This window comes from Phodopus roborovskii, unplaced genomic scaffold (assembly GCF_943737965.1).
Source record: "Phodopus roborovskii unplaced genomic scaffold, PHOROB, whole genome shotgun sequence".
Classification (NCBI taxonomy): domain Eukaryota; kingdom Metazoa; phylum Chordata; class Mammalia; order Rodentia; family Cricetidae; genus Phodopus; species Phodopus roborovskii.
In genome coordinates this window covers 12,747,376-12,761,111 of record NW_026126424.1, presented here as the reverse complement: position 1 = coordinate 12,761,111, position 13,736 = coordinate 12,747,376, and the positions used below count along the sequence as shown (strand labels likewise).

The following is a 13,736-nucleotide window of genomic DNA, read 5'->3' as shown; positions in this document are numbered from 1 at the left end:
TCAACCCAGACTATCCTCAGCCAAATCACATGGTCACCAAATTGCAGGAGAGATCCATCCCCTAGGTACTTCTGAGTGGTAGGTGAATTGGTAACATATTACCTTCGTGTTTGGGGGGGACTAATAATGTTATTCTAATGGGCCAAATGTGGTTTGGATCTCAGTAAGGTATATTTTAAAAACACTTTATTCTCTTCACCCTCACTTTAGTTGGACTTGGCTTAAAACATTAATTAGACAAAGAACAGCCACAGCTTGACACTGAAAAATGGATATACAAGCTCCATGAACCACTTTCTTTATTAGGCAGGAGGGAATTCCTGTACTTTGAATTTGTCAGATATGCTATAATTTAAGAGGTTAAATAAGAAGACAAAGTGACTGACAAAGATAACCAGGATGTACAGAAATAAAACAGGGTTAGTCACTCTGCACTATGAGGATTTATTAATGCATTGTAATTTAAATTTGTTTCAATATTTAATAAGCCAAACTGATTTTCCATCAGGCTTTTATCCTGAGTTGAACCTTTAAAAAGCCACATCTGTGTGGCTGTTTGTTGTTCTTTCCCCTCCAATCCAGTTTGCAGTGGCCAGAGCATAGAAAAGTGAACTCAAAGCCAGATTTCTTAATAGAGCGACATTTGGACAACTATTTTACTTAGAGATCCAGTGCAGTTTCGTAGTAAAGCTAAAATAAGCCTTCCCCTTTTGGGGGAAACAAGATGGTGTCCTGCCGAATACTAGAATTTTATCACTTTGGGGTATGGGGAGGGGGAGCTGCTTGAGGGACCTAAGAATATAAAAGCATTTGAGATCTCAGAAGGAGTTTGAATCAATGTGCAACCACAGTTACTGAGCAGATGAAAGAGCCTGCTGTCTCAATTGCCAGGAATCTACTTAGAAACTCTCCCTTTGATTTCTTCACGTCGTCTGCTACATTACTGCTAAATGCAATATAGAGGGACATCATGACTTTGATGTTGTACAGCTCCAACAAATGGAAACTAATACGACAGAACAACGAAGAGTGCTGGTTTTATGTGAATATACAAATATATCTCCATCAGGCTCACTGATAATATGTATCTCCAGGGACTGTCTTTTTACCTGTATTTTCATAAAATTATAATTTGGTGTTTTTATTCATGAATTCTAGTAAGCAATGTCATGTTTATGTAGTGCCAGAAGCTCACAAGGGGGATATTGCTATTCAGATTATTGCTTCAACAATAAGTATTAGTAACCATTTTTCAAAGTATGTTTGTCCTAGCTGTAGTCTGTAGGGCTGTTTTGTCCAGCTGTTTGGAATGTAGGATCAGCTTACTGGTCAGTCTTCAACTCTGGGTGAGGAATTACTAATTATATGCCTGGAAACTTGGTATTATTAATCAGTGGGTAGGGATAGGTGGAATTGAAGAGTGCATTACCTCTCCAGCACAACAAAGGTCTGTTTCAAGTTTCAGTACTAAACATTCAAATGTGTCATAAAAATATGGAGACTTTTAAGAGATAAATATCTGCGGGTTTACACTATTATTGATCAATGCATTTGGAATCATTTTGCAATAAGATCTTTCTAATAAAAAATAATAATAAGCTCTTTTCTACAAATACAAAACCTGTGTCACGTTAAAGACTGAAGTTTTTCTAAATAAAAATCCACTAGAATATCTGCAGAAATCAGGAATTCTGAGTCCTGCTGTTGGCCCTGACCCTTACTAATCTTGTCAGTTTGGGTTGGTGTCCAGTGATTAATTTTGGTTTCATCACTTATCCACAGGACTTCACCCTTGCCAGTTATTTTAGTTAATTTTCTATTACTGCAATAAGATACTGTGGTAGACACAGCAGTCTACAGAAGGAAAGAGTTTATTTGGTGCTTGCACTTTCAGAAGGTTAGAGTCCATGACTATCTTGGCAGGGAGTATGGCAGCAGAGAGATGGGCAGGATACTGGGGCAATAACTGAGCTCTCCCATCTTTAGAAAAAACCAGGAGACAGAGAAAGCTAACCCAAAACTGGCCTGAGTCTTTTGAAAGATCAGCGTCCACCCCTGCCCCTCAAGATACACTTCCTCCAACCAGGCCACATCCCCTAATCTGTCCCAAACATTTCTAGTATTCAAAAATATGATGCTGTGTGCATCATTCTCATCCAAGCACCACATCATTCTTTGATGTGTAGACAGCACAGGTACTGCCATAGCAGAAGCGGCTTTGAACAGGGTGGGAGCCAGCCCTGCTCTTGAGGAGTTCTGTGACCAGGGACAGAGCCTTTAACGTTTCTGCACTCTGAATCTAGAAAATAAGGAAGCTAGATGAGCAAAAGTAAAACAAAAATTTAATTCTCTTTAATATTATTTTGAGCATATTTTAGTACATAAATAATAACCTAAATATTTCTGACTTATTAACATCATGCTTTGGAAACGAAAACACTCAATAAAGCATTTCAGATGTCTGACATCATTTAAACAGTTTAACCTTTATTTAAAATAGATTAGTAAAGATGGATCATTTTGTTCCCAAGAATTCTTTAAGGATTGACAACATGGGGGCCTGGAAAGATTGCTCAATGGTTAATGTACTAATGTAGAAGAGGAACTAAGTTCCCAGCCACCACATCAAGCAGTTCATATATACTTATTTTTTGAGACAGGGTTTCTCTGTGTAACTCTTATCTGTCCAGGAATTCACTCTGCATACCAGGTTTACTTTGAAATCACAAGATCTGCTTGCCTCTGTCTCTCAAGTGCTGGGATTAAAGGTGTGGATACCTACCGTGTTTGTCTTTTTGTGACTGGTTTACCTCACTCAGGATGGTTTCTTCTAGTTCAATCCATTTCCCTGCAAATTTCAGAATTCCATTGTGTTTTTTCACTGCATAGTACTCCATTGTGTAAATGTACCACATTTTCTCTATCCATTCTTCAATTGAGGGGCATCTATATTGTTTCCAGGTTCTGGATATTATAAATAATGCTGTTATGAACATTCTTTTTTGAGTATATTTACTCTCTAATTTTAATTTTACTCCTGAACTGATAGGAACTTTGAGAGTACTGGACATTTGAATTGCAAAGGTGTATCTTACTAGCATGATGCCTGAAGACATGCAATAAGAAAAAAATAGAAGATAGTTATGATCATATGTTTATCTGAGTTGTATCTCACAGGTCAAGATCTTCATTTTAGAACTTTAGCACATTTCAAACTTTCATTTGAAATATGTGCTGCTCTCTCACACCACACCTGAGTAGGTAGGTCTCAGGGTGCTCAGAGTTTTACAAAGTGTTCTGTTGCTTGATTACTTACTTGGGCTTATACGCTGGAATTAGATTTAATAGCTCCTTTTTTAAAATTTATTTTATATAACAAAGTCCAATTAAATGAAAACAAACATTTATACACAATATTTGGGAATTTGGGGGTTGTTCTTTCCAAACTACTTCCTGCTGGTAAGGGGCGCTGTCATGAGGGATTCGTAGAAGATTCAGAAATTCTGGCTGTAGTCTGTAAGGCTGCTTTGTCCAGCTGTTTTGAATGTAGGGTCACCTCGTACTCTGTTTCAGGCAGTCTGGCGTGATCAAACCAGATTAGTCTGGAAGGAATCCACATCTTTTCATTTTCTGTGGAAACAAAAATAGAAATTCTTTTCCCCAGTAACTTGTCCTTTAACTTAAATTTTGGAGTCAAAGCATTTTTTTTTTTAATTTAACTTAAGCTCCTTAATAAATTGTCTTGAATACTTAAAAGGAAACTGGGGTTTTGAAAGAAGCAAATTTTTTGTTGTTGTTTGTTTTGTTTTGTTTTAATTTGACCATTGCTAAGTAATTCAAGTTCTGCAGTACTGAACTTGCACCAATGTAATCTAGTGCCATCTGTTTGTCTGACCTCAGTTTTCGCGCACACCAATAAGAGACAGGTAACTGTTTCCACAGCAAGGATTCATCCATCTACTTGGCTTAGATTGGGAAAAGGTGGTGTGACTCAGATAAGAAATGATACAACCCCAAATGAGAATTGTGTCCCACACATAAATTGACTGACCAATACCAAAGCCTTCATTTATTTATTTATTTATTTATTTATTTATTTATTTTTATGTAATGAAAATAAAAACAAGGGGCACAACATTCTTCTATGACATTGAACCAAACATTTTTTTTAATTTAAAAATTGCATCCTGTCTAATCCATGCCTTACTTACTAAGCAGTAGTTATTGTTTTAAACACTTCAGCATATTGCCTTTAGTTTTCCATGGGCAAAATGTTTAACTCTTTGATGCGAAGACAGCTAACAAATATGCATCTAAGAATTCATTTGAACTCAAGTGGTCTGTTCTGTTTTTATATATTGTTCTACAGTTTGATTGTGTTGGTTTTTGTCATGAGGAAGAGTCCCGAGTAACCAAGGATGTCACCCCCTGAGTATCAGAGACTGACCTCGAACCAATGATTCTTTTGTCTCCACCTCATAAGCATTACAGACATGTGCCACACGCCTGCCTTCTTTGTGCATGCACTTTTCCATTTAACTTAATATGTCACAAAGATAGATCTGACTTTAAGAAGTGGTACTTCACATCCATTTTCTTTCCATTTTTAAGGGAAAGACTATTGCCTCCTCCTCTGCCTAAATGAGGTTTATTCTGAATACTGATAGAAATGGAGCATGTAAAGGAGCTTTTTAAGACACAAATCTCCACCAATGCATAATTCACTATTAACTTAATTTCATATAATGAGGAATTGTGGAAAAGAAATAGGCCCTTCAATGCTCTGTCACTTCCCAGGTATTTGTACATGATTTTTCCATAGATGGGTCTTTGATAAAGTGTGTATTCACTCAGAGTAAAAATCTAGGGCACCATGTCAGACCCTCAGAGGAAGCTGTTGATGCAGAGAAAGCTTTATGACATACCTCATACCACATTGCACAGGCAGCTACCACCTGCCTCTTAGGTACTCACATGGGACTGGTCCCACTGAGGATCTTATAGTCCCTGTTTAAAAGAGGTCACTATAGAAACACTCACATTTAGAAAAGTAATTGATGGTGGCAATAATCTTCATAATAATAGTACCCTGCTGTGAAGAAAGATACACCAGCCTTAGCCACTAAGAATTATACTAAATAAATGATACCAACTTTAACCAATTATACTAAACAAACATATGAACAGACATTAATCAAAGCTTCTAAACAAACAATTAAAAGATGTCATATAAAATACACCCAGTTAGTCACAGTAGCTATACATTAGCGCTTTAATCATTTGCCCTTTTTGGAGTATAAAGTTGACACCATGACCAGTTTCTGAGGTCACCTTCTACAGATGAAGCTCAGTTTCTAATGATAAATCCTATGGTTTATTTTCTCATAGCATTATGTTATCAGAAAATTATTCTTGTCTCTTCAGTCACAGTTTATTATAAATAACATTTATCTTAAGGGCTGTGAAGGTGTTTATGTAACTAATAGGGAAAGATATAAAAATAAGACTGTCGAGGATAAATTTGTTTTGCAGACAGAATTGTAGATGTAGATGATAATGACATTTACTAGTACTACAAACTAGACCAAGTGTGGTCCACCAGCATCGTAAAAACTTACTACTAATGCCTTAATTTCAGTATCCCACTAAGAAACTATGAAATCTTTATTTTAATGAGATCTCCAGATGGGATCATGTGTATTAATTTTTTTTAATACACCAGAATTTTGTTCACACCAAAAAAGTACCAAACACTGAGCTGTATCCCAAACATAAAAAATTAAAAAATTAAAGAAAATATTAATCTGCAAAATTCCTACTATTAGAAAAGTCCCTCAAGAAAAAAATAGTTCAATCTTATTGAACAGTAAAATTGGGATAGATCAGTTAAGAAATGAAGATGGATAGAGTGATCATTGCTATATGTATGCATGTGTTTGCAGGTGGCCCCTTCCAGCATATACATTTGCCTACAGACTCCATTGCTGCCACCATCACCCACCACACTACACACTTGCTAGAATAATTTCTTTTCCCTCTTCAAATGTCAGTTCTCATTCTTAGTGTAGCTCCCAGTTGTGCAGATCATTGTAGAGTGTAAAGCACATGCTTCCACCATGTTCTTAAATACTTCAAAGATACCAAGAGTGCACACTGACTACTCACATCTTGGCTGAAATTACCCTATACAAATGCTATGCTTCTGGATTAAAATAATTAATAGCTTTTGTATTTTTCTCTCTGAAAAAAAATCTAGTATGGCTAAGGTTATATTTTTCTTTTCATTCCTCTGAAAAATGGCTGTAGAATTATTTCACCAAAGAATTATCAACATCCCACACAGTATATGACATGATGTAATTTTGAAAAAATCAAATTTTGTATGTGCATTACTAAGACTATACTTTTGAACTAACTATATATACTATAAAAGTATGATCTCAGCATGACCAAAGAAAATTAGAGAAAGTATTTGTTGCTTTCAAAAGCAAAAAAAAAAAAAAAAAAAAAAAAAAAAAAAAGTCACAAGAAAATGTTTGGAAGAAACTATGATACTCTCCAATTTATCCAGAAAATGAAAACACCATCAGTGTTGAGAAAATTCATTAATGCTCTGCCCAAGAAGTAGAATAAGTAGAATCGTCTATATCCCCTACCTTGAAGAAACAAATCACATTTCAACATTGGAAATTAGGACCTTTTATTTCTGTTTTTTTTTTGGGGGGGGTCTGATTTGTCATTATTTTCACTCTTATTATGTAATCTAGAAAACAAACGCAAATATTGATCTTTTTTATCCGGCACCATGGATTTTAAGGTAGCCATATTGGGTTTGAAAATCAAGTATTTCTAAACATATTTGTCTGAAACAGTCTAAGAATGATTATTATTATTACTTTAAAATGGCTTTTCCTCTGTGTCTATTTATATCCACCCCACATTTGACCACATGAGTCCTGTGCAGTCATGAGACTTACATGATCATGAATCTTATGTAGTCATCAGTCCTGTGTGCCCATGAGTAAACTTCCACACCACATGTGATCTTCGGTTCCTAATTTGACCTTATAAAGATCCCATTTCCTTATTTACAAAAATACGGTTAAAAAATAAGTCTTTTTGTTAGGGTTAGTTTGAAGACTAAATTATATAATTAATTAAAGGCTGTTGACCAGAGAGCCAATCCTATTTTAACTCCTGTCATGTTAAATGTTACTTTGGATTCATCTTATCACACTGTATTCAGGCCATCATAACCAATTTCGGGGCATAGGAGTCATTCTGTCCTGTTGTGAAATATAAAGATGACTACATTCTCATGAAACATAGCTTAAAAATGTAATATAGAGCAAAGAAAACAATGTTCTCAGGTTTGTTTTGCCCTAACAGAAGCTAAATGTCCTGTAAGCAAAGAAAGTCCCTGTACCTTAGTTTCTCATTCATTCCTTAGTCCTCAAAACAAAGTATCTTCTGGCCTGGGCAGCAGAGAAGAGCCGCTCAGAGCCCCTTCCCTATCCATGCAAGCATCTCTGCTGTTGTTTGAGCAGAGAAGAACCTCTCAGAGGCCCTTCCCTATCCATGAAAGCATCTCTGCTGTTGTTTGGATGGCTAAATCTAGGGATCACTTCTCAGATTTGAGCTTCCTGAGGTCTTTCTATAGCACTTGACTTAAGCCCCTCCCATCTTTTCTGCCTAGTGTGCTTTATGACCTATGTCCTTAGCCTTCCTTTTAAGTTTGGAGTGTTACGAGAACCACAAAGATTCCCACAACACTGAACAGTCCACACTTGCACAGGCTCCATGGAAACACCTATTAGCTACATGGGTTCTCTTTCCTGCCCTGCCCTGCCCTGCCCTCCTCTTCCTTCCCCTCTCCTCTCTTTTCCTCTCCTCTTCCTTGTTCCTGTACACCTTCCCTTTCTTACTCTTTCACTTCTTCCCCCTTCTTTATTCCCCATTCTGGAATATCTTATATTTTAATAATTACTCTAAACCAACTTACTACCATTTCCAGTTACCAAGTAGTACTGCCAGACATATCATTATAGTGAAGATTATTGAGTCAGTGGCCTAGAAGTCTACATAGAAGGAGATACAGAATCTTATTCATTCACCCATTTGGGTGAATTTTAATTCATATTTGGCTCAATTCCTTTCTATCAGCTACCATTGCCAGCATCCTGATATCCACAGCTCACCCTTCATGGCATAGCTTCTCCACTAATTATTTAAACTGATCAGAGACTGAAAGTATATGAAAATAGGTGCAGTTGTGTCATGTGATATTTTGACACCATTCTAACTATAAAGTTTGCTTTGAGTAAGAAGGTAGAGCTAGCCACTAGCTGACCAAAATTAACCACAGAGATTTTGGAGGACTGAGGATAGAAAGGAGACAGGAAGTAGTAAGGTGGGGATTAGAGAGGATCTCACCCTTTTTGGTGGGAAAACAGAAGAGATAGGAGGTAACTGGTATCTTCTTTGCTTCTCTGATAATTGAGGTTCTTACCCCCAAAATCTGACTCCAGATTTTTATTGAAAAGGGATAATTAGGTAAATTTTTACCTGATGGCATGCTTCACAATTGTCCTGGGCAGGGATAGTCTGGTTTTCTCCTAATGAAAAAGCCTGAGAACAGTTTACATCACATTTGCTCTTTCTTGTGAATAGAAAATCATCTGAATTTGATTTAAAGGTTACTGCAGAATGAGCAAATTATTCCCATTTTATATGCACAACTTGAGTATCTGCAGATGTGGATCTCTGCTGGGGTACACTAGAACCAATGGTCCATACACATTGGTCAGTCGTAGAAGGGGGTCAGCATTTGGAAAAAAACAAAAAAAAACAAACAAACAAACAAAAAAAAAAGTGAATTGGGCTTCCCTTAGTTTGGATGGCTGCTTTACTGGGTGTATTTGACATAGGTAGGAAGATTGTTGATTTCCGTTTCCTTTTTAACCCTAAGATGACTGATTTGTATCTTACGAAATGTGTTCATTTAAAAGTTTTATTTTAATGATAAACCATTCAATTCATTGAATACAGAGTAAATGGAAAATTATGTGGGGATTGCTGGAAATAATAAAGTGACCCAAATACATGCAGTTCTACTTTGTTAAGACACTGTGAAGCTAAGGACTGAGCTGCCAAGCACATAATCGTACATTAATTATAAATCAAAGGTAACTAACTATATGTAAAGGCATGCCTAACCTGCTCTGAGATCCTAGAACTTCCCTGAAAAGGTAACAAGAGACTGAAGAAAGGTTGGTTGCTAGCTAGATGAAGACAGAGAAAGACCTCTAAAGCAGTAAAAACATCTTAAAATAATAATAAAATAGCTCTAGTCAGTGCTCCCAGGCCACATGTGGCCAAGCATAAAGGTGAAATATACCAGACACAAACACAAAACATTAGAAGCATATTTTTGCTTACAATTTTTAATTTCTTTTTGTCATTCAACTGTATATTTCTCAAGCATGGGCTTATGGAAGAAATCTATGTGAAAGTCAAAAGGTTCAACAGCAATACTGGGAGAGGCTGTCTTTTACCATTTCAAGGCTTCAGAACAGCACATAGGTAGTAGAGTACAAGGAGAGGGAAAAGAGAAGAGTCCTTATTATGCCAAAATTTAATCATAGGCATCAGTGTTTATCAACTGTATGGAGATATATCTGGTTTGTTTACGATATATAATTTCCAATGTTTTGCAATGTGTATTCATGCTTGTGAGAATGTCAACATGAAAAGTTAATTCCACTGTAAGGAGTAAGGTTTTTCCTCCAGCTGCTGGTCTGGTCCCGCCGCCACGCCAGCCCCAAATAACACACTGAAACTCTGTATTTGATATTATGCTGTTGGCCAGTTACTTGTTTCTTATTGGCTAGCTCTGTCTTAAGTATTAATCCATTTCTGCTGATCTATGTATTTTCACGTGGTCTTACCAGTGAGAGACGCTGGCGATTCTACCTTCTCCAGACTCTCCATATTGACTCCTCCTTAACACTTCCTCTTTCCTCCTTGTCTCCTAGTCTCTCCTACCTACCTTTCCTATTGGCCAACAGTGCTTATTCATTAACCAGTATGAGAAACATATATACATAATAGTATCTCCCATCATCTCCTCTTTTCTGTCTAAATAAAAAGAAGGGTTTTAACCTTAACATAGCAAAATATATCACATAACAGTTATCAAATAAGAATCACAGTTAACAATATTTAGTCCATTAACATTAAGATTTAAAGACATATTTTATCATCTATCCTATCTTTGTGAGTCTAAAGTTCTATATATAACTTATCTTTAATCCTAACTAAGGAAAACTATAACCATAACTATCTGTCTTCAACTCCTTCAAAGACCACAGAAAGATAGTATGTAAACTCTAGAAATGGCAGAGACATTTTGCCTGGTCAGTCACCAGAAGTTCTTCTGTAATCTTTCATCTTCAGCCCATAGGCCATAGTGTGTCTAGCAGACTCTTCAGCAAAGTAGGAAACTTTAAACTGTCTTCTTGTATTGACAGTTTCTCAGTCATTTTTTCTCTGAGTCCTGCAGACTGTCTGGCAGACTCTTCCATGAAGCAGGAACTCTGTAGCAATGTCCATCTTGAATCAGCAGTCACTTTTCTGTGGGATACTTTGTCTCCTTCTGTGGCACTGACCATGCCCATTGGGGGGTGGAGCCATGGGCGGAAGTGACCTGGGGAAGGAGGTCTGAGGAAGAGTTGGGGGATGCTTTCTTGCTGGTGGGACTCGGACAGGAGAGCATTCGGTGGAACTTTCTGGTGTTCATCTGTCTAGATTGTAAGTTATTTCTCCCTGAAAAAACCTATTTGTTTATCCTGATCCTTATTTAACAGCAATATTCCATACCTCTAGAGGTTCCTTGGCTTCTCTGAGGTCTCTCACCACTTGTCTTCCACTCCTATTTCTGTCCAGATATTGCTCTGCTCTGCTCACAACAGATCTAGGACATGAGCATTTAATAAATGACTGAAGGTGATGTCTGTCTTAAGAGAAGGCTCTCGGTCTGATGTTCTGCCATTCTATCTTCTCTAGGTATGCAGCGCTATTCAGAATCAGGACCTCACTGTGATTGAAGATTACTGCACTGGCCTCAAAGCCCTGCTTTATCTGAAGAGCATTGAAGAGTTAGCAGACTGGGATGGGCAGAGTCCAGCTACTATGAGTCATCAGAAAGGAAAACCAGTTCCACGTATTGCTGAGCTCACAGGACAGGTATGTGCTGGTCTTTCTTGTGTTAACCATGAAAAACACTGCTTGGGTTCATTTCTCTTTCAGGTCATGTGATTTGCCACACATCCCCAAGGGTACCAAAAACAGTGCCTCTTTGATGTTGATTTATTTTTTTCAGTAGAACCATTCTGAGGCAGGCTTGATTATGGCCATACAAGAGATCTCTGAGTTACCTTCTAATAAAACACAAAGTCATATAAAATAAAAAGATTGGAGTTTGTAGTGTGAAGTACCTATAAATTCTCCCTGACTATACTGATGGCTAGTATTATTTCCAGTGGGGAGCTGGGGATTTCTTTATTTTTTAACAAGCTCTAGAGATTATAACGTTGCCTTTCTATTTTCAAGACAATCAAATCACTGGAGTACTGAATAATATGATGCCATTTTTAAAATTAAAATCTAATCAGTATCTTTTGTAACTGCCTGTGCCATGTGGTTAAACCTGGGCTCTAAAGGTTGCAGCCTAACTTTCTCTCTAACTGCTGTTTGCTAAGAAATATACACTACATTTACATTTTGTATAATACAGTGATTTGAGCAACTCTTTTCTAAAACAACCTTCAGCATTTTGCCTTTGTGTTGCCTTTGTATTATTCTAAATAGACAACCATTGTCAGAAGATAGTTCTTGAGTCCTGAATGAGGGGAGAAAAAAAATTATAATTCTTAGTCTTTTCAGCTTGTCACTACATCAATAATTAACTTTAAAAAAGAGAGAGAGGCAGTATGAAAAGATTCTTTAAGGGAGCATTTAATAATTCACGTGAGTTTTAAATTGAAACAGGTCACATAAAAAGGAATGAAAAACAAAAACCCTGGGTGTGCCACCTTGGATGATGGCAAAAGGCTCAGCAAGAATGAGGAATACAACGTGTAACTGGGCAGTGTTCTTGAAAAATATCACTGTCCTTAACCTAACAGCTAGCCAAAAGTAAAGAATTCTTGAAGAATAATATGTGTGATTGCAAGTTCAGTAATGAGAAGGAGGGAAAGAAATGAAATCTTCAAAGTGGATTCCAGGAAAATATCATGATGAATGACGCCATGAGTGGCAATCAAACAGAAAGGCTGTGACATTAATATTTATAATATTGTAATTAGAAGACAGTGCCTAAGCAGCATTATTAGTGTAACTAATCATATTATCATAGACTGAGTCTTCAGTATTCAAAGAGTGTTCTTGCCTTTATCAATGATCAGCAATACCTTAAGGTTTTTTATAACTAAAAACTCATAGATGACATTACACACATTCAATATAAATGTTGTTTCTGACTTGGTAGTTTATGACCATCTATAAACTTGAGTATGTGTCATGTGCGCTGAAATGTAAGCAGCCTTTCTGTGCTATGATGTTCTGTCTTTTAAAGGGTATTTACCCTCATAGCTACATTTCCATATTCAAAGGAATGATGGATCAGGAAGAAGACATCTGTTTCCATGAAATAAATGGAAATAGATTTTTCTAATGTTTAGATATAGATTTGGACTTCATTTTGGTAAGCCCAGCATACAGCAAGATCATTAGTATAATTTTCAACATTATCAGTTATTTATAAAGGTTGTGAATCATTTCATAAATATAAAATGAGAACCTAGAGAATGTTCTAGTAATAGACCCTGGGTTCTCTAGTGCAAGCTAGTACAACTAAAACAACAGGAGACATCCCCTGTAGGTTAACATCCTGACTAATAAATCTAAGTATTCTGGGCTTACACATTTCAGCGGGCTTCCTGTCTATTTCGCCTTAACGGTGTGTGTGTTTGTGTGTGTGTAAGAAAGTTATTAATATATTGTAACCTGTTATATGACGCCATACCTTACAATGTTTCCATGCCATAAGGAAAATGAGAAAAAGTGTAGATCCTGTTCAAAAAAAAAAAAAAAAAAAAAACCTATCAGAATTAGAATTAGCTGGGTCTTACTTGAAAAGTACAAGCTATATTCCCCTTAAACAGTCTCTTTCATAAACCAAGCTAGATTGAATTAGAGTATACACTGAAAGGGAAAGTAAGCAACTATAATGCAGAGTTTGATAATGGAAAAAGTGAAGGAAGCTGTGAGACCTTAGCTAGGCAAAGAATTTGGCTAAGTGATGTATGCTGTTTTTTCAAGGTATTAGTAAACTCGGTGTTAAAATGTGATGTTTGGGGACATAGGAAATAAGAAAATGAGATTATTTTGGGGGGATCTATTAGAGAAACTGGACATTCTAATAACTGTAGTCAGTTATTAGATCAGAAATACACAGAACTAAATATCCTTGCTGTTCATTGTTGGAGAGGGAAACAGGACTACTGAGCAAGTTCTAAAATGCAGGGAAAGGGAAACAGTTAAAGGCTACATGTCCAGAGTAGTTGGGACTCTGTACATCTCACTTGCAGTTTCCTGCCTCTGGAACAGTATTCCAAGCTGACAAGGAAAACTTCTTAAACATTGCCATCTTCTCACATTTGTGTTTGACTTCAAAA

General features: G+C 36.7%; 1 protein-coding gene across 1 annotated transcript in view; it reads left to right on the top strand.

Annotated features, from left to right (window-relative positions):
- Dpyd (dihydropyrimidine dehydrogenase) overlaps window positions 1-13,736 on the top strand; it is an 817,241-nt gene that overhangs the window by 693,159 nt on the left and 110,346 nt on the right. The window contains exon 20 of the mRNA XM_051185598.1: window positions 11,065-11,244. Coding sequence (XP_051041555.1) covers window positions 11,065-11,244 — 180 coding nt within the window. The remainder of the gene's footprint in view (window positions 1-11,064; window positions 11,245-13,736) is intronic.